General features: G+C 42.1%; 1 protein-coding gene across 2 annotated transcripts in view; it reads left to right on the top strand.

The window, feature by feature from the left end:
• Nucleotides 1-24,377, top strand: part of ELL (elongation factor for RNA polymerase II) — a 198,225-nt gene that overhangs the window by 141,104 nt on the left and 32,744 nt on the right. For both annotated transcript variants that reach the window (XM_068233902.1, XM_068233901.1), the window contains exon 8: nucleotides 182-623. In XM_068233902.1, the coding sequence (XP_068090003.1) occupies nucleotides 182-623 (442 nt within the window). The remainder of the gene's footprint in view (nucleotides 1-181; nucleotides 624-24,377) is intronic.

Below are 24,377 nucleotides of genomic sequence, written 5' to 3'. Positions count from 1 at the left end.
TATGAGAGGCTTTTCTAAACACATGGGGGCAGGTGCATTATTACACTCAAGAGTCATACATGTGGGCGACAGATATACATTTTTTCATTTTGTAATGAATGTATAGTCTTCTTGTGATGTCAAATCTGGCAGCTCTGAAGTAGTGTTTAAAAATGTATGCTTGTGTTTTTTCTTTCTTCAGAAACGAACCTCAAAAAATACTGAATCTGACACTTCAGTCCCCAAGAAAGTCCGCATCTCACACTTTACGCATCGATCACAAACTTTCAATGGCAAGGTGAACTCCAATGGGAAGGATTCACCAGCCCCTTCCACATTACCTCCCACTCTGGATTCTGTCAGCTCCAGCTCCCACTTGCCACCTCCTCATGACCCTCTTTCAGATTCCTGCACCGACTCACAAAATAAAGACTGTGACAGCCAAGTGACCTCTGAGAGGCTTGGCAATGCACCAGAGACAGACTGTTCTATTGTGGCCAAACAGAACCGCAGTCCCACACATGGAAAGCCTAAAAAGAAATCCAGAAAACATAAAGAACGAACTCGAAAAAAGGAAAAGGGCACAGAGGAAAAGTTAAATTCTAGCTCAAGCAAACTTCTTGATGCTATTCAGGATATCCTGGGTGAGTAGTCCTAAATGTATTGGTCATGACTAGGATCTTTAATAACCACTTCACTTTTTTTTGGGGGGGGGTAGTTTTTGAGAAAATTGTTTTTAAATATGCAAGGAAAAATGTTTTTTAAACTGTTCATTTCTGGGTTTTTAATCCCTTAAGACTCCTGACAATTTTAGCATATCGACTGTGTCGCTATTGATACTGCAATAACTTTATTACTTTTGCCATGATTGTGATATATCTATTGTTTTGATCAGGACAATCTAGGCTTTCTTTGGCTAATATTTCTTTCAGAGTATTTCATTGTACAGGCAGTTTATCAAGGAAAATTAGGCATAAATGCAAAAATTACACATATTTCTATGTTTCACCCCATCCTAATTTTCACATGACGAAGTGCCACAGTTTTAAAACTCCTCAAAAAACATTATTTGGCTTGTCTGGTTAAAACAATATCATATTTCATAACGCAGTAGCTTACTATCGTCGCCAGCGATTGCTAGGGTGCACAGTTTGAGGACCCCAGTGTTGTACAGACGCATTGCTAAGCAAAAACCTACTAATGCATCTATACAGCGTTGGGTCCCTGAGCTGTCGTCCTAGTGATCGTATCTGATTGCAATGGGCAGCATCCATTACAGGTGTCCATGAATCTTAAGGCTTGGCTACAGGTAACACAAGGGGATAATTAGTCTGGTAGGGGTTAATACTTCTCAAAAGGAAAAAAAACTATTTTTTTATGTGACACATTCACTTTAACTTTAAAAACAAATACAAAACCTTTTTTTAATTTTTTTTTTTTTTTTTACTTTTCATGAATGATTGTGGGCATGCATGCAGCTTTTAGTGCTGGAGGTGAGTTTCTTGTCCAGGAATCTTAAAGGACTGCTATCGCGGAAAATTGTAAAATTTAAAATACATGTAAACCCATAGAAATAAGAAGTATGTTTCTTCCTGAGTAAAATGAGCCATAAATTACTTTTCTCCTATGTTGCTGTCACTTGCAGTAGGTAGAAGAAATCTGACAGAACTGACAGATTTTGGTCTAGTCCATATCTTCATGGGGGATTCTGAGAATGACCTTTATTCTTTATAAAGATATTACTTGAAATGGTTTTATATAAATATGCTGGCCTGCCTCCCTGCTCACTGTACAAATTTTAGCAGTTGGACAGAGCAACTGCCATTTACTAAGTGCTTTTGAAAATAAAGAAAACACTGAGACTCCCCCCATAAAGAGATGGGCTAGTCCAAAATCTATTGGTAATGTCAGATTTCTTCTACCTACTGAAAGAGACAGCAAGATAGGAGAAATGTAATTTATGGCTCATTTTACTCTGGAAGAGAAGTACTTCTTATTTGTATATGTTTACATGTATGTTAAGTTTTACCACTTTTGCGATAGTGGTCTTTTAAGGGTAGCTAATTTAGGCATCCAAGGAATTGTAAGTGGTTTAATACATGGGGAAGTTGCCTGTGTGCTTATATTTTGTATTTACTGCAGGTCATACTCCTGCCTGTTAAATATTCATCAGCAGTTACTTTCTGTGTAGAACTAACTCTTAACCATTTCTGGACAGCTCTGGCCCCTTTAGGACCAGAACCCTCCTTTCCTTATTTTGCTTTGATTTCTGTGGTTCGCTCACAGCGATCATGGCATCAGGAGCCAATGAAATTGGCTTCTGACCGATGTGGAGACTGTGCTGTCAGCAGACAGCAGAGCTAGCACGTGCAGCGACGCAAAGAGCAGCACAACTGGTGACAGCAACAAGACTGCGTGGCGGGGATGATTGAAATCTACGCCCTTGCAGGGATAAGCGGCCACAAACCATGTGTTCAGATCAGATTTCAATCCATAAGGTCCAGAACTGGTTAAAATTACCAAGTTGGTTTTGCCAAGCACTACTGTACTTGCATATGTTAAGAGTTGTTTGGAAACAAATTATACACAGTGCACACATTATACTAGTGTATAGGATAATGTACTTTCACCCCCAGCTGCAGTCTGGCAATGGCAGAACAAAGAATATTAGCATGCTTTAAACTTTGTAAATTGACTTTTATTTAGGTATTTACCTTCCAAGTTGGTAATTTACATCAGTAGTCTGACAATGGCAGCCATGTTTTGAAGTTTAATAACTTTGTTTTAACCCTTTCCACTCTGAGTTTTTTCCTAAAGGGAGTCGTTTCTACTCTTGAGTTGTATGTTTGTTTTGTTTTTTTGTTTTTTTTTGTTTTTTTTACAGAAATGCACTCTCCCTCTTATTCTCTCTCCCATTCTTACATGGAACTTAACACAGTAGCATGGTATATCTTATTTTAAAGGGACTCCGAGCAGTGCAGAAACTATGGAAATATGCATATCATTTTAAAGCTCTCTTTCTCCTCTTTCTGACGACACCTAAATCGTCGTCCTACGCATTTTAGTTTTCTTTATTTTCGCGATCGAAATCGAGGCCGCAGCAATTTCAATCGTGTAAATAGCGAAAACTAAAAGGCGTAGGGTGGCAGTTTATATATCATTGGAAAGAGGAGAAAGAGAGCTTTAAAATGATATGCATCTTTCCATAGTTTCTGCACTGCTCGGACTTCCTTTTAAAGCGCACATTATAACGTTTAATTTAATACCTTATTTTGACAGTTTGGTGTCTTCTATTGGCTGGTAGCAGAAAAGTTGGCCAAAGTATGGCACACTTTGAAACAATTTTGTGGGTGTAATCCTGGCCTGCGTGAGCAAGTTTTGCAATAATAGGTGGTTTTTCGCCTGCCACCTGGTGTCTTCCTGTCACTGCACAATGTGCAATCTTTGGTGTTTCGATCGGGATTATTAGCAATAAAATGTTGGATGCCATTTAGATGCTCCTCCACGTCCAATGAAGAAGGGCGGCCATATCTCCGCTGAGGCCTAGAGGCTCGCTATTTGCGAACCAACTCAAGAATTATGTTCTTGCGGTAGCTGATATGATCCTTTGGTTCATGTGGATGCAACTGGTTGTAAATTATGAAGCTATTCACTACTGCCAGCTCCAACAACCAAAAAAGGGTCTTCCTCCACCACTTCACTGACTTCCTGTTGAAAGAGTAACTACTGGTGTAATGATCAAATCAGTCAACCGCTCCCATGTGTTTAGTATATTCTACAACTGCTGTGGGCTTCTCAACATTTTTTAGTCACTCTACCTTTCATTCTTCTCTGCTGTGTTGTTGTAGTAGCAGGGTAGAAAGTGCTAAGCATGTGTATAATACGCTTATCCTTCCATGCCAATACCATCTCTTCACTGTCAAGTTTCCAAGCGAACTTCACAACTCTTCAGTTTCAGTTTTTTATTTCACTTGGTAGACCTTTACGATTGGGCATGGCCGTTCCAGTTATGTGAATTTTTTTTTTAGTAACTCTTGAGCCCAATATGTGACTGGTATAAATTCGATCTGTAAATAAATGGTATCCATGTCCAGGAGTGGCTTGTTTCAGATTTGTACAAAGATGGACAATGCGAGCTTAAAATGGCAAGTCTGGCCTTGGCAAGCTTTCCGTAGTTGCAGATCCATAATATGGTTCAAACGCAAAGAGGTATCCAGTCTCACAATCAGCCATAGAAAACACTTGTAGGCCCCACTTGCTTAGTTTCTGAGGATTGTACATCTTGTACTTTGATCTTCCTTTCAAACTAATTGTGCTTTCGTTAATCACTACATTCCTATGGGGTACAAACAGACTTCTGCATCTTTCTTTCATATGCTCAGTCAATTTCCTGACCTTCCAACCCCTAGTTTGAGGGCCCTCAGGACCACTGATGGGTGGAGAAACATGTAGCATCCAATGGATCTGACTAAATCGCTCATAAGATAAAATAGCTCCAAAAAAGGGGGTGTAATTGATCAGAGTTGAGAAAAAAATCCTGGATAGATCCCCTTTCTTGCAGTGCCATCCTAAGAATTACTCCAAAGTATGCCTTTATTTCATGCATAGTAACATCAGGCCAGCTCCTCCAGATAGATCTGGGTGAAGGAAGGTTATTTTCTAATTTCCTTTTGACGTAATCATTTGTTTCATTAATAATTTCTTCTAAAAGGGCCGGTGTAAAAAAAAGCTCAAAAAACCCACTGACAGTTTCTGGAACATTAGCTGCAGGCAGTTGTACCCCCTGCATTACACACAGTAAAGGGAAAATTATGCAGCAAGCAGTCACTAGTAGGAGAGAAGCTTGCTCATTTTCTGTGATCACCATCACCCTCCCCACTTTCAGCAGGCTCCCCACTTTCATCAGCTTGCCCACCTTCATCAGCCTCGTCTATATCGGTGTCATCACTGTAGCAATAATCCTCATCATCGGTGACCGTATAGTCACCGTCATCACCAGAATCCTGCACATCTGATTCTGAGCTGCTGTCATTCATAATCCACTGTGCCACCTCAAACGCTGTCATTTTACGTGCTGCAGAGGATGCCATTGCTCCGCTCTGTAAGGAATTTGCAAGGAATCTTCAAAAAAAATAACTGGAAGGGATCTGCAAGAAGGAACATGCAAGGGATCTGCCAGGATTCTGTCAAAAGTAATCTGCAATGGATCTGCAAGAAATCGCCCACTTCCTGTGTAGGGGGGGGGGGGGGTTACCACCTGTGTGGGCATGTAGTTTTACATGCCCACTCAGTATAGGGACAGAGATTGGGCTTTCCGTGCGGCCAGATGCGCCGCAAACCGCCTCTGAAAAAATGTCTTGTATAGCGGGACACACGACTGGAACGCGGATTTCTACATACGATTGGGAAGGGTTAGAGTTTTTTTCTTTCCTGCTTTTTTTTTTTTTTTTTTTTTTTTTTTTTAAGTACTATTATGAGATAACACAACCTCAATAAAGTCAACTACTTTGTCCCAGAGTACCAGAAGAACAGGAAGGACATGGTTCTTTTTAGACTTTCCAATCCATATAGCCGTTTACTCTTTCAGTTTTAAATTAACTGACCAAACAAACCTATTTCCTATTCCAAGGTAATTGAAGAGAATATAGGTGGTTCTCCTTGCTCCATTTGGTCTAATATTGGTCTTTCAAGTTGTCTACCATGGCATTTGGACCTAGAATGCTCCCTGCTTTGGAAAACACTAATTGCTTGATGCAGTAGGTTGTTGACAGTTTATACCCTTGTGCAAAAAAAGTCTGGTCTCTGCATAAGGTTCACATGATATAAACCTTACAAATTAGGAAGATATTTATTGTTTAAAAAGAAAAAAAAAACAGCAAACGATTGGCAGCGCTCCTAGGCTGCAAATGAAACTAAACCAACAGAGGAGTGCAGAGCACCCGGAGAGCTTAAAGAGACTCTGAAGTCTCTTAAAAATGCTTTTTTTTTATACCAAAATATTGTTTAACATATTAGCCCTAACTAAACCGCCGCATCCCCGTCGCTGTCTAAATCCCCCCTAACTGAGGGGCGCATGCGCGGCGCCAGCGAGGACGGATGTGAACCCTGCTGGCTCCGTGCCTGACCGAGATTTATGGGCTCTTTTTAAGCACTTTGGGGACAGCTAGCCCACCTTTTTGCTCACCGGCACCTTATTAAGCATGGGAGGCAAGCGTAAGGGAGCCAAGAACTCACCAGAAGCTGCTCCGGGCACGATAAAAGCGTTATTGAAACGCCAGCGGGAGAAGTTGGATTCCAAGATGGCGGAGGCTGCGACACAAGGCTCGGCTCCTTCCTCCCCTGGAAGTTCTTTATCGGATCCTCCACTAACTCCAGCCCATCTAAGCCCGCAGCCAGATCAGTATCGGGAACTCAAAGCCTTCTTCAAGCAAGAGCTGGCCTCGGCAGTCCGCGACATTACCGCCCAAATCGGGGACATAGGCGAAAGGGTAAACGATCTAGAAACCCGCCATGATGAAATAGCGGACGCACTAGCGGAAGACAAACAAAGGTTGGACTCCCAGGAGGAAAGGATAACCCAATTAGAAAATAAGCTCGAAGACTTCGAGAACAGAGCCCGCCGTTCCAACCTGCGCATCCGGGGCCTTCCCGAAACGATGACGGAGATCAGAGAGGTTGCAACCAACCTTTTTGCGGCCTTGCTTCCCCAGCTAGACCCATCCATGTTTCGCATGGACAGAATACATAGAGCACTGGGCCGACCGCGAAACTCCAATCTACCCCGTGATGTCGTACTCAAGCTTCATTACGGCGAGGTGAAGGACCAGCTCATGGCGGCAGCTCGCAGCCTCTCCACATTACCCGGGGTCCCGCAAACGGTTCAGCTATACTCCGATCTTTCTCCGCTGACCCTCCAGAAGAGACGCTTGATGAGACAGGTCACCCTCACCTTGATTAGGGAGAAGATACGCTATCGCTGGGGGTTCCCCTGCCAACTTGCTTTCCAGATAGGAGAAGTCTTACACGTCATCCGAACTGCCGCTGAGGGCAAAAAAATCCTGGAGGAGGCCGACATACGCCTGGAACAGCTTACCACTTTTGCACCTGCCTTACCGGTTCCTGCCCCTCTTCCTCTTTCCCAGAGGCCTGAAAGAATATGGAGGTCTGGAACGAGAAGACAGCGGGACCAGAACGCCTCCCCAACACCTTCAGACAGCTAAGTACATTGAATAAGGTTGACATGATACCCCCCTTTTCCGCAACCACACGGAATTTTCTTATTTCACTTTTGGCCCTTATCTCACTGTTTAAACAAACTCTAGGTTGGCGCTATAGACGCCATTTTGGCTCCAGTGAACAGTCTAGGCCTGAACTTTTGCCTGGAGCTCCTGCCTTGACGCACTTTAGAAACTATCTAGCTACCATCTCCCTTGTTTAAATTGTTTCAGCCGATTCCTCCGCATGAGATGCTGCCACTGAAACCCAGGACTTTTGGGTCTTTCTTACTATGTCCTCTTTCAGGACCAACTCCGGCAATAAACTGCATGAACTAACTGCATTCCCTACCTCAAGCGGCAGGCCTCTTCTTACACCACCATGAGACATCTAATATGCTCGCAGAAGTAGCCTCATTCATCTATATTGTGCCTTATTCAGTTAACGTATATCATGGTAGCAGATTATCCCTCACTTTTCCCCTACAGGTTATTATATATGCTATATGCCCTTCTCGGTCGGGGACCTTATGTTGTACCCCGCTATTGAGGAATGAGGTCATACCCAATAATATGGGTCCCCCCCATCCCTCGGTACCCGAGTAATATAGGTGGCTTAACCACCATACTGACTGTTGCCGTAGATTGTTATTGTTTTATGTTTAAATTTTATTTCTGTGTTGGGGATCTATCCGGGAGATTTTGGGGTCGTATATCCAGGATACTATGCAAGCAGAAGTCTAGGTTAACATATGTCTATTTCATTTAAGTTGCTCTCCCTGAATGCTAGGGGTCTCAATTCGCCACAAAAACGCAGAAAACTATTTGCTGACATCCAGCGCCTTACTCCAGACATAATATGTCTGCAGGAAACGCATTTCTCAGAGACATCTCATCCTAACTACCTGCACAGTAGCTACAGAAAATTTTATATGGCTAATTCTGGTAAAAAGCACCGTGGAGTAGCAATCCTGCTGAAAAACTCACTGCCAATTGATGTGGGTGGAGTGGTGCGTGATCCGGCGGGTAGATACCTTATTCTTTCTGGGACACTGTATTCCCAAAACATCCAAATTATTAATTGCTATGCACCCCCAGAACAGGCATTTTCTACAATTTTGGAGGTCGCCCCACTCATATCCCATGCACCTAATACAATGCTATATTGGTGTGGCGATTTCAACTTCACTCTGAACGAGGCTCTAGAAAAATCAAACCCATCTCCTGACAAATTAACCAAGCGCCAACGGGCTGTCCTTCAAACTCTCCTAGAAGATAACTTTTTAGTTGATGCCTGGAGGGAATATCATGGCAATAAACGTGGGTACACCCACCATTCAGTAGCACATAACACATATGCCAAGCTGGATCACGTGCTACTCCTAACCTCTATGGTCCCTCAGCTTCTTTATCTACGACATATTCCCACCCCTTTGTCCGACCATGACGCTGTCCTAATATGTATGGATACCCGAATTCCAACAGCCCGCAGAACTCCCTGGAGACTAAACGAATCACTTCTTATAGATCCCACCACACGCAGTGAGACACTAGAGGCCCTTTCCCAATATTTCGATCAAAATGTCCCTGAAGACACCTCCCCCATGAACAACTGGCTAGCTCACAAAGCTTTCATAAGGGGCAGACTGATCCAGATATCTTCTCGCCTTAAAAAACAACGCTCTGATAACTTTCTACGCCTCTCATACAAACTTAGAAGACTGACCTTGCTTAACCAAACAGATCCCTCTAGATTTTTATACAAGCTAATAAAAGACACACAATTAGAACTAGATCTAGTACTATCTAGAACGGTTGAAAAGGCTATGAGATGGACCAAGGCAAAATTTTACCGATACGCTAATAAAGCAGATACCCTTCTAGCAAACAAACTTCGCCAACAGGAAAAAATTAACCATATTTACAAAATTCGCACCCCTGAGGGTAATGTCACAGCTGATCCAGCCAAAATCCATGAAGTCTTCCATTCATATTACTCTCAACTCTATAACTGTCCCTCACAGCAAGACCCTATCAAAATTAACGAATTCCTAGACCAGGTACACCTTCCTGTGGTTGCCCCTGAAACTTTAGTTTCTTTAAATGATCCCTTCTCCGAACTTGAAGTAACTAAAACAATCCAAAAACTAAAACTACATAAGGCTCCAGGCCCAGACGGTCTTTCAGCTTTGTACTATAAAAAATGCCTCCCACACCTCATCACTCCACTAACTAAAACCTTAAATTCATTACGAAGACTGAGCCATATCCCCCCTGAATTTTTGGCATCCACTATCACCATTATCCCCAAACCTCATAAGGACCCCCTCAACCCAAAACATTATCGCCCCATCTCCCTTTTAAATTTAGACTATAAAATCCTGACTTCCATACTTGCAGCTCGTCTCAACAAACTTTTACCTCGTTTGGTCTCCGGGGACCAGGTGGGCTTTGTCCCGCACAGACAGGCATCAGATAACTTAAGGAGGAACTTTAACATCATAGCGCATGCTCAAAGAACCAAAACGCCACTGGTCCTATTGGCCTTGGACCTCGAGAAGGCCTTCGACACCGTGACATGGCCGTACATGTTTGGGGTCTTCAGGAGATTGGGAATACAAGGAAACTTTTTGCAGTGGCTTACACTTCTGTACTCCGTTCCACAAGCTACACTGAAACTACCTGGTACCTCTTACCAACCTATTAATATTTTTCGAGGCACGAGGCAGGGCTGCCCCCTGTCTCCTGCCATTTTCGCTCTGGTTATGGAGCCACTCGCAGAACATATCAGATCTCACCCTGACATTTCAGGATACAAAATTCCCCCTCACACAGCAAAGCTCAGTCTATTTGCGGATGATGTCCTTCTTACTCTTACCAACCCTGTGGTTTCGATTCCCAACCTCCTGGAGACTTTCCGCTCTTTTGGTCAGATTTCAGGCCTGCGACTTAACGTTGACAAGTCTGAGATCATGTTCTGTAACTACTCTAAAGACGTGGGTAGAATGATGGCCTCAGTGTTTCGCTTCCAATATCAACCTCATTACATCCAATATTTAGGTGTTAAGTTATGCAATGATGTTTCTCAAGCGTATAAATGGAACTATAGACCCCTGGTACAAGAATTATTGACCCTCTTATCATTATGGAATTTCCCCCATCTTTCCTGGCTCGGAAGAGTCACGGCTATAAAAATGACGTGGCTACCAAAACTTACATACTTTTTTAGGGTACTGCCTATTCAAGTACAAACTTCAGACCTACAGAAATTACAGACAGCCTTATTCAAATTTATCTGGCGAGACAAACGCCCCCGTATTTCGAGAAAAATTATGCACTGGCACAGGAAGGATGGGGGTCTTTCAGTCCCCCACTTAAAACGATATTACAACGCCTCCCAATTAGCCTCACTGCCATTAATCTATGCTGGCCCCCACACTCCCATATGGGTCTCCCTAGAGAATGCCTTCTTATCTCCAATTTCATGGAAAGGTGCCCTATGGGCTAAAACAACTATTCCAACTGTGGTAGCTAAGAACTCCCCTCTGACAGCACATACATTGACTATATGGCGCAGATGCCGCTTTAAAATGAAATTACAATCCCAACCGTCCCCAAGACTAGAGCTCCTCAAAAACCCGGATTTCCTCCCTGGCCAGGATTCGCGAGCTTTCCATTGGTGGCAATCTCAAGGACTGACATCCCTCAGAGATTTTATAACGAAAGGCAAGCTTTACACTATCAACCAGCTAATTGAGGACAAAAATATACCACCTTCAGAGTATTTTAGGGCCACTCAAATCCTCCACTATCTTAACCCCTTAGTACCACCTGACCAGGGGGCGCAACAGTCCTCTTTTGAGAGCATCTGTCTTAATAGCCCACTGCGCAAGGGGATCCTATCCTTTCTGTACTGTACATTTAATCAACCTCCCCCTGACCACAAACTTCCCTATATGCTAGAATGGGAAAAGGACCTTGATCTAGTACTAACTAAAGAACAATGGTCACAATGCTTAGATACCCTCTCCAGAGGTAGCCTTCAGACCTCTAATCTGGAGTCCTCACTTAGACTCCTACACAGATCGTATTTGGTCCCTGTTCGCCTTCACAAAATCGACCCAACCCAATCTGCTCACTGTTTCCGTGGTTGCACCGTCAACGGGACCACTCTCCACATATGGTGGACATGCCCAAAAGTTGCACGGTTCTGGTCGAAACTAACTAGGAAAATATCTAACTTATTTTCCCCCCATGTCCCAAAAGACCCCAAAATTTGCCTGTTAGGCCTCAAACCCCCTAGATTTACAAACTCGCAGCATAGACTCCTACAATTTATTTTAGTGGCTGCCAAAACCTATATAGCCTCCCAATGGCTCCAGCCTACCCTTTCCTTGACCACACTGGAACGAAGAATTGATCATATAATGGTGTGCGAACGTCTAAATGCTCTAGTTAAAGATACAATGGACCAATTTGTTAACATTTGGGAGCCATGGGTTGACTTTAGGGGAAATCTTAGTTTCCCAGCAGTCCTGGAGGCCTAACTCTACTATAGAAACTTCAATGAAAGAGGGTCCTTATCACATTCCTAGCCCAGCAACTTCATGTACCCACTCAACGACCCCGACTCTTCCTGCCGAGACACTACCCCCAATATTCTCCCATGATACATACACGCCAATTCTGCATATACCTATCATATAGTATCCCCAATGCTACATTTGTTTATTTTATTTATTCTTTTTACTTCTTTTTCTTTTTCTTTGCGAACCATTACTGTAACTTGATGTATATATGTATGCATCTGTATTTTTGAATATCTGAATATGTATACTTATATATAGAATTTTCTGACGTAGTCCTACAACTAAACACCACCCACGTCATAATTACTGCAATGTTTTATATTTCTGTAACGATTGTGAATTTAAATGTTTTCTACTGCCGACCCACCACCCATGTTGGGTGATGGTGTCTTTGTTGCCAACTATGTACAGTTCTACCTTTCCTTAATAAAAGTATTTTGAAACTAAATCCCCCCTAACTCACCGGGGAGCAATCCGGGCAGCGCTTCCGTGAGAGGCAGAACTATGAGCTGCAGCTCTGCCTCTCAGTGCGTCTGTTAGTCCGAATTGCCGCCTCTCCCCTGCCCCTTTGTCTTCCTTCACTGAGAGGGGCGGGGGAGAGGCGGAGATACGCGCTGACAGACGTGTGTAGAGGCAGAGCTGCAGCTCATAGCTCTGCCACACACGGAAGCACACAGGGCAGCAAAGTCCACGACCAAGAAAGTCATGGATTTCACAGGGGAGAGGGAGGGCGAGTTTGGGGGGATTTACATAGTGTAAAGCGGCGGGGGGATGCTGCGGTTTAGTTAGGGCTAATATGTTAAACAATAGTTTGGGATGAAAAAAAGGATTTTTAAGAGACTTCAGAGTCTCTTTAAATACACACCTTGAATACAAATTATGCACTAATCCCCAATCTAAAAATTTGAATGCAAACTGAAGCACATGGATGCAGCTAGCCATAAACCTCTGGATCTAAGTGAGTCAAGCCATCCTGTAACTTTGGACATTTTTAAATCCAGGGCTGTGGAGTCAGTACAAAATTCTTCCGACACCTCCTGTTTATGAAACCTCCGACTCCAGGTACCCAAAATTACTCCGACTCCACAGCCCTGTTTAAATCCCCACTTGATGTTGGCCAGGAACCAAGTGACATTTGTGTTCCAGAGTTCATACCTGCATGGTAACCTCTTTACATTCAGAGATTTCTAAATGTTACAGAGATTTCCTTCTACAAAGTGAGGTCTCTGCTTCCATTTCATCAATTAGTACTTGAGATTTAAGCAGTGAAGAAAGTTAAGCATTTTACATCACTGCTCTTAAAGGAGTACTTAAGTCAAAATAAAAAAAGATTTTTATTCACCTGGGGCATCCCTCAGCCCCCTGAAGCTGTATGGTGCCCTCGCTTATACGCTATAGCAGCATAGAGGGTGATATAGCGGCTGGGAACGCGGAGAATCACTCGCGTTCCCAGCCTGTCGGCGGCTGTCGCCGAACCCGAAAGTAGCAGCCGGCGGGGACAGGAGGATCGGAGCCAGGCTGCGAGGGCACCATACAGCTTCAGGGGGCTGAGTGATGCCCCAGGTGAGTAAAATCATTTTTTTATTTTGACTTAAGTATTCCTTTAAGGTGGTAAAAGGCTTACAGCTGCTCGATTTTAGATGAGAAGCTCTGAAGTCCACTGCCAGTGATCCTAGGCTTGGTGCCAAACTTTAAAACTTTGTGATTTACTTTTTGATCTGTAAAAAATTCTGACTGCCAAACCAGCACATACAATGCATCTCCATTCAAGTCTTCTTTTGAATGCTAGGTACACACTATACAATTTTCTGCCACATTGATGTTTCCCCAACATGTCCAATCTGAATTTCGATCAATTTTCCAATTACTTTCTGTTCACTTTTTTTGAAAATCTATCAGAAAATGTATCGAAATTTAAGATTGGACATGTTGGAAAAAATAAAACAAATTGTATTGTGTGTACCTAGCACTAGAAGTTCTTAGGTTTTCATCCATTACATAAAAGTCAAGGGAAAAAGAGGGGTTTGGAGGGCATGTGCAACAAAACAGACACTTTAAAAATACGAAATCTTTATGAATCGTTAATCCAAAACAAACACATTTTAAAAACACACACACAGTGCTGCCAGAAATCGACACTCGTCCACTACACCCACATCCACAAGTATCCACTCCTGAGATCACCTGATGTGATCAGGGATCCCAATTGTTAATAGGCCTATGAAGCAAGCAGAAGCAGCAAAAGATATTGATCCAGCTCCAGTTAAATGACAGCAAGATGCAGAGACAGTTCACAGTAACGGAGTAGCAAGTTAGCCACAAAGTTCACAGTAGCAGGATAGCAGCAAAAGCTGTAAATCCAATTATATAGCAGCGAGTTGCAACAAATAGAACCAGTTCCTAGGTATTAAGTGGCGAGTTAGCCACACCGTTCACAATAGCAAATTAGCAGGCTAGCCACAGGTAGTCCCCAGATGAGCATAAGTGGGTAGAAAAGCCATACTGTACTGACTCCTGACGTAGTGTAATGGTAATTCCAACAGCAGACTTGCGTTCCAGGTCACTCAACCCACCGCCGGAGCTCACGGCCAGGGAAGAGACCAGATGAAGGTCCACTTAAACCAACGCAGTGTCAAGGAGTCGTAGTCCAGAGATAATGAACTGGGTCCATCCAATTGTAAATATTGAGGTCTCCATCTGCTGTCAGCACCAAGCTGAAGTAGCAATAATGGAGGGCAGCTGTACGTTGCTGGAACCAATGGCCACACCAGCAAAGCCCGGAGGTATGGTGGTAAGGGAGCGGGGATTTCAGCCAGCAGGGAGCAGAACCGGCAGCACATGTCAGCATCAAAAGCACGGCAGAGACCCTTGGTTTTCATCCATATCATTCAGTCCATCGGCCATCATACCCGATGGATGTTTGTTTCACGTGACATTAACGTTTAGTGAAAATTTGTTAAACTATGTTTAAAGATGTCCAAATATGTGCGAGGATCATTGTTTTTGAAGGACTATTTTGACACCACACACTGCAAATGGATGTTCAGATTTTTGCCGACTAGTGAAATTTGAAATTGCACAATCCTAAAAGATAGATTGGGGAATGATTGTTCTTTTGGAATTTCCCTGATCCATCTTTCCATGGGTACTTGTCTTAAAGGTACTCACTAATGATGCAATCTTGATTGTACAATCTTACTAGGTTGATGTAATATGAGGAACCTAAAGCATTCATTCAAAACCTACATAGAGTTAATATTGTACAATCAAGATTGTATCTTTAGCAGGCATCATACTGGTACACACACTGCAATTTTATTTCAGATTGATGATCGAGTCAATTATTTCCAACAGGTCTGATCTGATTTCTGATTGTTTTTCTGATCACCTCTATACAAAACCAATCAGAAAAAGTATGGAAAATCAGATCGGACTTGTCAGAAAATATTGATTCGACCATCAATCGGAAAATTGCATCGTGTACCAGGCATTAAAGAGAACCCAAGGTGGGTTCTAAGAATCCTATTAGCACACAGAGGCTGAGTCTGCATATAAGGCACAGCCTCTGTTGCTACACTGTTTTCCTCCAGGCCCCCCCCCCGGCGCTCTGCTGGCCCCCATAAATCAAACGTCGTGCTAGCCACACGCAGCATGTTGATAGCCGGCTGTTTACCTTTGCACTGTCACACTTGCCGCTCCCCGCCTGCTTCTTTTCCCTCCAATCAGCGGGGAGGGAGAGGACGCAGGCGGGGAGCGGCGACATGGGGGAGCGGTGAGTGAAAAAAGTGCAGAGGTAAACTGCCGGCTAGCGATGTCGCTAGCACAGCGTTTGATTTATGGAGGACAGCAGAGTGCAGGGGGGGCCTGGGGGGGGAGACAGTATAACAGAGGCTTGGCATTATATACAGACCCAGCCTCTGTGTGCTAATAGGATTCTTAGAACCCACCTCGGGTTTTCTTTAAGGTGGCCATACATGCTTAGAGTGCTACCCTATGTGGCAAACAGATCTATCCCTCTCTGACCTGAATCTGATCAGAGAGGGATGAAATCCTGCAATGCACATCACTATGAACTTCAGAGTTGCCCTGTCCTATACAGTGAAATGTTATGGGCTGTTGATCTATTGCCGCATCCGATCGATTAAAATTTACCATCCAGTCCAATTGTAATTTTGATAGCTTTGCGCTGCAAGTCAATCGAAATTATGATTGATGAAGCTTATTGCATCATGGATAACCGGCCACTTCTATCAGTGATCAAATCTGCCAGTGAAAATCGATGCGTTCATGGCTAGCTTTACATTTATGCAGTGTACATTTCATGCAGTTTAATATATGCTCTCTCAGTAGTTGGTCTTGTAGAGACCAGAGATGGTCATTAAGATAATTACATTATATACAGTTGCGCTTATAAGTTAATTTACCCTGGCAGAATTTATGATTTCTTAACCATTTTTCATAGAATATGAATAACACAAGAACCTTTCTTTCCCTAATGGTTAGTGCTTGGCTGGAGCCATTTATTACCAAACTGTTTACTCTTTTTAATTCATAATCGCTACACAATTGACCCTGATCAAAAGTTTACATACCCTATTGGTTTGACTTGATAACATTTAAACAACTTGACACAGTGGGTTTTAATGGCTATTAAAGCTAACCATAATAACCTTTGATCTGTTTGCTTGTAATTAGTTTGTGTTTATAAAAAGTCAATAAGTGTCTGGACTCCTCACAGACCCTTGCATCTTTCATCCAGTGCTGCATTCATGTTTTTTAGATTCTAAATCATGGGTAAAGCAAAAAAAATGTCAAAGGATTTGTAGGAAAAGAGGTAGTTGAACTCTATAAAACAGGAAAACGATATAAGGAAATATCCTAGGAACTGAGAATGTCAATCTGCAATGTTTAAACTAATTAACGAGTCAGAAATGATGGGTTCTGTTGAAACCAACCCAAAGTCAAGTAGACCAACTAAAATTTCAGCCACAACTGCCAGAAAAAATTGTGTGGAATGCAAGAAAAACTTAGATAACTTCAGGTGAAAAAATGTGATGTGGCACTTTCAAGATGCACAATAAGGAGGCAATTGAAGAAATATGGTCTGCATTGTTAAGTTGCCAGAAGACATTGCTTTCCAAATGCCACAAAGTATCCCGCTTACAATATTACAAACACAGAGACAAGCCTCAAATGTTCTGGCAAAAAGTCCTTTGGAGTGATGACACTAAAATTAAACTATTTGGCCATAACCATAAACGCTACATTTGAAGAGGCGTAAACCAGGCCTATGATGAAAGGTACACCATTCCTACTGTGAAACATAGTGGTGGATCGCTGATGTTTTGTAGATGTGTGAGCTACAAAGGCACAGGAAATTTGGTCAGAATTAATGGCAATATGAATGCAGTAAGTTATCAAAAAATATTGGTGGAAAGAAATCCTCTGGAGTACATTAGAGCTTCCAGTGACTACCTCCCCCTTCCCCTACCATTTGTTCTGGTTTTAAATGTGTTCTATTAAGCTTTTTTTCTTTTCACAGCTGCGTATGGTAATGTACACATGAGTTTTGGGCCCCCATACCCAGTATTAGTTTACATTGATCAGCAATTCATGTTTATGATGTTTGACTAGCTTGGGAAGTCTTTCTTACCAAAGTTGTCACTATGTGCAAAGTTAAGTTTTTGTTTCATGTGACAATTCTGTTTACACTTGTTCTGTTATTTTCCATGAAAAAAACACCCAATAAAATGTTTGAAACCATAAAAAATACTGGTGGAAAATTTGCACTCATCAGCCAGGAAGTTTAGCATTGGACATTTCAACATGATCCAAAACACAAAGCCAAGTCAACCTGTCATTGGCTACAGCTACATAAAATGAAGGTTCTGGAGTGACCATCTCAGCCTCCTGACTTAAAATATCATTGAGCCACTCTGGGGAGTCATCAAACGACAGGCCAAGAATTACACGGAGCTGAAGGCTTTTTGCCAGAAAGAATGGGCAGCTTTCCCATCTGGGAAGATAGAGCCTCATCCACAATTACCACAAAAGGATTTGTGATCCACAGTATTAACCTCCTTAGCGTTAACCCCGTGTGTGACACTGGGTAAGCCGCTGGAGGGTGCTGCTCAGGCCCTGCTGGGCCGATTGACATAATTTTTTTTTTCAAACACGCAGCTAGCACTTTGCTAGCTGCGTGTTTGGTCTGATCGCCGCCGCCGATGCGCCGCTACCCGCCGTGGATACAGGGCCCCCCCGCATACCCCTTGCGCAGCCTGGCCAATCGCCGCCATCTTGCGCTATGGGGTGGATCGGGACTCCCTGTGATGTCATGACGTCACTCTGTTCGTCGCCATGGCGACGGGGGAAGCCCTCAAGAAAATCCCGTTCAGAACGGGATTTCCTTATGGGCAAGCGGCGATCGGAATATACGGGGGGATGCCGCAGGGAGGGGGGAAGCATGTAGCTAGCGCTAGGCTGAAAAAAATTGAAAAAAAACCCTCGTGCAGCCGCGGGAATTAAACAGCCAGGAGTACGTAAACTTTTGATCAGGTTTTTTTTGGGGGTAGTTTGTGTAGTGATTGATTTAAAAAGAGTAGGCACAGTTGTTTTGCAATAAATGTCACGTAATGTTAGGAGAAAAAGTATAAGTAGCAAGGTGTGTGCAATAATAAAAAGAGCTTAGTAACATTAATTTATAAAAGTATAAAAAATGTTTTATTTAATATGAAAAATAAGTACATAAACATTAAAATAAACCCCATATGGAGCGACCGTCCACCATACTACCACCACCCATGCAACCAACATGCACACCTAATTTGGATCACCTAAAGTGATCTGGGGCCCAAATGACAATTCAGGTAGAATACTTCCACAAAAGGCCACAGACTGGCCTGAGTTCACTCAGTACTCCGTGGGCCAGGTAACTTTAAAACAGAGTTCCATAGTAGCATTCAGGTGGAGCAAAGCACATGGCGGAAAGTACGTAGCAATTCAGGGGGTGCATCAAGCTAACATCCTCCAGAAGCAAGCAAAAGTATGATCTCAGGTTAAGCCATGCCTGGTTAGTGCGGTATGCTAGCTACCAGAACGCATATATTTTGCAACACTAACCCATGAGTGAAAGAAAAGTTTTTGTTATCATTCATATTCTATGAAAAATGGGTAAGAAATCATAAATTCTGCCAGGACATGTAAACTTATAAGCACAACTGTAAATAGAATGCAAGTTGTATGCAATTTGAAATTAGGGCAGTCAAAATTGTGCTGCCAGGAAGTGCACGTTATTTTTTGTTTATTTATTAGCCAAAATGATTAGCTTTGTGATACAAAATGGTTTGTATCCCAAAGCCAGTTCAGCAACTTTGTGGACAGATCCTTATGACTGTAAATGTTCTATGAATATTGTCATAACTGAAACCAGTGTGTTTTAGAGAAGACATGGCTTATTTGTAATCAATGTTTTACAAACCAATAAACTAACTGGGGGGAAAAAATTGCCAAGGTTAAATTTGAGCTTTAATCTGAAGCGTCCTTAAACTAATGTGCAACCCATGAGGCAGAATTGTAGAAATGGTGAACCCGTACTAAATAGTAGGTTGAGAAGCAGGAGTCTTGCCTTGTGAAGGTCGCCTACAAAAGGGGACGCGTAGCAAGGAACAGAATGAAGAATTTAGCGGATCCAAGATGAAAAACGAAGTATAACCAAGTAACTTGTCTATATATCTTATCTAAAGTTAAATAGTTTACACAGCAAATCTAGCTGCAAACAGCTTTAATAGAATATGATTATTTCTTCCTGTCATACAATGACAGCAGCCATGTTGTTTGTAAACATTACACAGAGGCAGGCTTATCTGCATCTTGAGCAAAAAAACCTAATCCCCCCTCCTCCTCCCTCCTCCCCTCTGCCTCTGAAATCTCTGGCTAGTAATACCTCCCCCTCCTCCTGCCCAAACTGAGCTCCCATGAGCCCTTGCTACTGTCTGAAAGTGCCTTGGCTCTCTGAAAACCTGTAGGCCTGGCTTGTTTAGTTTATAGGGAATTAGAGTATTAAAACAAAAACACAAAAGTATTTGGCTTGAGGAATGCCCTATAAACAATAGGAAAGGAACACAATTATGCAATGTGTAAACGTTCATCTCGGATCCACTTTAAATGATGGAAAGATACTGCTAATGTCTTCATAATTAAATACTAGGGGCTGTCTGTATCAGATGACACAAAAATTGAATTTAACTACTTTTAATGAGGTTACACAAGACAAGTTAGTTCTTTTGTATAGCTTTGTCATGCTTTAGCTGAGCAGGTATGAAATGTACAATCATTTTGTAATTTCAGATACTTTTTTTTTTTTTTTGCTTTTAATAGTGCTTTTCTTTTACTATTGGAGTGTAATGAGATCAGTATTTGGGAAAAAGTGTCACCCTCCCCTTGATCTTCATAGTTCTTTCATGCAGTTCTGCATCCCTACACTTTTATATTCTTCTCTACATTCAATTTCAGTAGTGATGTTGAGTGTTTTTTTTTTTATTATATTTCCGAATATTTTTTTTTAAATAATTCAATATTAAAAGAAGTTACAGGTATAACAGAATAATGAAGAAATAATCTTACAAAGCATAGTATTAATTTATAGTATACTTTGTATAATCTTTATCATAATACACATTGCAAATGTAGCAATATTTATTAACCTGTTACTAAATATAAATACTAAAAAATAGCATTTTAGGAACTCATTTTGTATACGACATATGGCAACTGAACAAATTGCCATAAAACAGAAATAAAAATATCTGGACTGGACAATTTCAGGGAAAAAGTTTTGAAGTTCTAATAAATAAATTAATGTCAGGGTTAACGTATTATAACCTTGTAATGGTATAATAAAGGCCTGTGGTTGGTAATAAAGAAATCCAAAGTGCCCATATTCTTTCAAATGTATTTAAAGAATCATTTAAAATAGCATTAATTTTTTCCAAAATCATTGTTGAAGATATAAGATAATGAAGATCTGTTGTAGGCAACCTAGGAGTACATTGTCTAGCAATGGTACTTTTAGCTGCCATAGATATATGTTGAATAAGCCTATGCTCAGAATCCGAAACACCGTTAGCACGTTTACCTAAGAGAAGAATTAATGGGCACTTTGGTAATTGAATCTTTAAGATTATATTAATTTTTTTATTTACTTTGGTCCAAAAATTTTATACTAGCGGGCAATACCACCAAATATGTAAAGCATCTCCCCTACCACCACAGCCACTATAACCGCAGGATAGGTTCTCTTCATTAATAGCATGTAATCTAACCGGAGTAAGATCAGATCTATGCAACACCTTAACCACTTAAGGACCGCAGTCTTTTCACCCCTTAAGGACCAGAGCCTTTTTTCCATTCAGACCACTGCAGCTTAAATGGTTTATTGCTCAGTCATACAAGCTACCATCTAAATTAATTTTACCTCCTTTTCTTGTCACTAATACAGCTTTCTTTTGGTGCTATTTGATTGCTGCTGCGATTTTTACTTTTTATTCTATTCATCAAAAAAGACATGAATTTTGGCAAAAAAATGATTTTTCTAACTTTCTGTGCTGACATTTTTCAAATAAAGTAAAATTTCTGTATACATGCAGCGCGAAAAATGTGGACAAACATGTTTTTGATTAAAAAAAACCCATTCAGTGTATATTTATTGGTTTGGGTAAAAGTTATAGCGTTTACAAACTATGGTGCAAAAATTGAATTTTCCCATTTTTAAGCATCTCTCTCATTTCTGAGCACCTGTCAGGTTTCATGAGGTGCTAGAATTCCAGGATAGTATAAATACCCCCCAAATGACCCCATTTTGGAAAGAAGACACCCCAAAGTATTCACTAAGAGGCATGGTGAGTTCATAGAAGATTTTATCTTTTGTCATAAGTTAGCGGAAAATGACACTTTGTGACAAAAAAAATAAATTAAAAAAAGTTTCCATTTCTGCTAACTGGTGACAAAAAAAAATGAAATCTGCCACGGACTCACCATGCCCCTCTCTGAATACCTTGAAGTGTCTAGTTTCCAAAATGGGGTCATTTGTGGGGTGTGTTTACTGTCCTGGCATTTTGGGGGGTGCTAAATTGTAAGCACCCCTGTAAAGCCTAAAGGTGCTCATAGGACTTTGGGCCCCTTAGCGCACCTAGGCTGCAAAAGAAATGTCACACATGTGGTATCGCCTTACTCAGGAGAAATAGTATAATGTGTTTTGGGGTGTATTTTTACACATACCCATGATGGGTGGGAGAAATATCTCTGTAAATGAGATTTCTTTTGATTTTTTTACACACAATTGTCCATTTACAGAGATATTTCTCCCACCCAGCATGGGTATGTGTAAAAATACACCCCAAAACACATTATACTACTTCTCCTGAGTACGGCGATACCACATGTGTGACACTTTTTTGCACCCTAACTGCGCTAAGGGGCCCAAAGTCCTATGAGTACCTTTAGGATTTCACAGGTCATTTTGAGGCATTTATTTTCTAGACTACTCCTCACGGTTTAGGGCCCCTAAAATGCCAGGACAGTATAGGAACCCTACAAGTGACCCCATTTTAGAAAGAAGACACCCCAAGGTATTCCGTTAGTAGTATGGGGAGTTCATAGAAGATTTCATTTTTTTTTCACAAGTTAGCGGAAATTGATTTTTATTGTTTTTTTCACAAAGTGTCATTTTCCACTAACTTGTGACAAAAAATAAAATCTTCTATGAATTCCCCATACACCTAATTGAATACCTTGGGGTGTCTTCTTTCTAAAATGTGGTCACTTGTGGGGTTCCTATAATGCCCTGGCATTTTAGGGGCCCTAAACCGTGAGGAGTAGTCTAGAAACCAAATGCCTCAAAATGACCTGTGAAATTCTAAAGGTACTCATAGGACGTTGGGCCTCTTAGCGCACCTAGGTTGCAAAAAAGTGTCACACATGTGGTATCGCCGTACTCAGGAGAAGTAGTATAATGTGTTTTGGGGTGTATTTTTAAACATACCCATGCTGGGTGGGAGAAATATCTCTGTAAATTAAAATGTTTTGATTTTTTTTACACACAATTGTCCCTTTACAGAGAGATTTCTGCCACCCAGCATGGGTATGTGTAAAAATACACCACAAAACACATTATACTACTTCTCCTGAGTACGGCGATATCACATGTGTGACACTTTTTTGCAGCCTAGGTGCGCTATGGGGCCCAACGTCCTATGCACAGGTCATTTTGAGGCATTTGGTTTCTAGACTACTCCTCACGGTTTAGGGCCCCTAAAATGCCAGGGCAGTATAGAAACCCCATAAGTGACCCCATTTTAGAAAGAAGACACCCCAAGGTATTCCGTTAGGTGTATGGTGAGTTCATAGAAGATTTTATTTTTTGTCACAAGTTAGTGGAAAATGACACTTTGTGCAAAAAAACAATACAAATCAATTTCCGCTAACTTTTGACAAAAAATAAAATCTTCTATGAACTCGTCATACACCTAACGGAATACCTTGGGGTGTCTTCTTTCTAAAATGGGGTCACTTGTGGGGTTCCTATACTGCCCTGGCATTTTAGGGGCCCAAAACCACGAGGAGTAGTCTGGAAACCAAATGCCTCAAAATGACTGTTCAGGGGTATAAGCATCTGCAAATTTTGATGACAGGTGGTCTATGAGGGGCCGAATTTTGTGGAACCGGTCATAAGCAGGGTGGCTTCTTAGATGACAGGTTGTATTGGCACTGAAGTGCAGGAATGTTCTCAAATCGTGACCTGGACATGGCAATTAAGTAGTACCAGCAGTGATCAGAAAAAAAATTTCTGTCACTGCGGTGGGGCGGGTGAGGGTTTGGCCGGGTGATCAGAAGCCCGCAGGGGGCATATTAGGGCCTGATCTGATGGGTAGCAGTGACAGGTGGTGACAGGGGGTGACGGGGTGGTTGATAGGTGATCAGTAGGTGATTACAGTGGAGAATATATGCAAGCAATGCACTGGCGAGTTGATCAGAGGGGGTCTGGGGGGCTAATTTAGGGTGTGGGCGGGTGATTGGGTGCCCGCAAGGGGCAGATTAGTGTCTGATCTGATGGGTAGCAGTGACAGGTGGTGACGGGGTGATTGATGGGTGATCAGTGGATGATTAGAGGGGAGAACAGATGTAAACAATGCACTTTCAGAGGTGATCTGAGGGTAGGTCTGCACGCAATCTGAGGGTGTGGGTGGGTGATCAGGTGCCCACAAAAGGCAGGTTAGGGTCTGATCTGATGGGTGGCAGTGACAGGTGGTGACAGGGGGTGATTGATGGGTGATTGACAGGTGATCAGTGGGTGATTATAGGGAAGAATAGATGTATACAGTACACAGGGGGGAGGGTCTAGAGAGGATCTGAGGGTGTGGGGGGGGGTGTTCAGGAGCCCCCAGGGGGCAGTTTAGGACCTAATCTAAAAAATAGCGTTGAGATAGTGACAGGGAGTGATTAATGGGTGATTAGGGGGGTGATTGGGTGCAAACAGGTGTCTGAGGGGTGGGCAGGGGGGGTCTGATGGGTGCAGTGGGCAATCAGGGGGCAGGATCAG

This window comes from Hyperolius riggenbachi, chromosome 1, assembly GCF_040937935.1.
Source record: "Hyperolius riggenbachi isolate aHypRig1 chromosome 1, aHypRig1.pri, whole genome shotgun sequence".
Taxonomy (NCBI): Eukaryota; Metazoa; Chordata; class Amphibia; order Anura; family Hyperoliidae; genus Hyperolius; species Hyperolius riggenbachi.
Note: the sequence above shows the minus strand (reverse complement) of the source record. Positions and strands in the feature narration are given on the sequence as shown.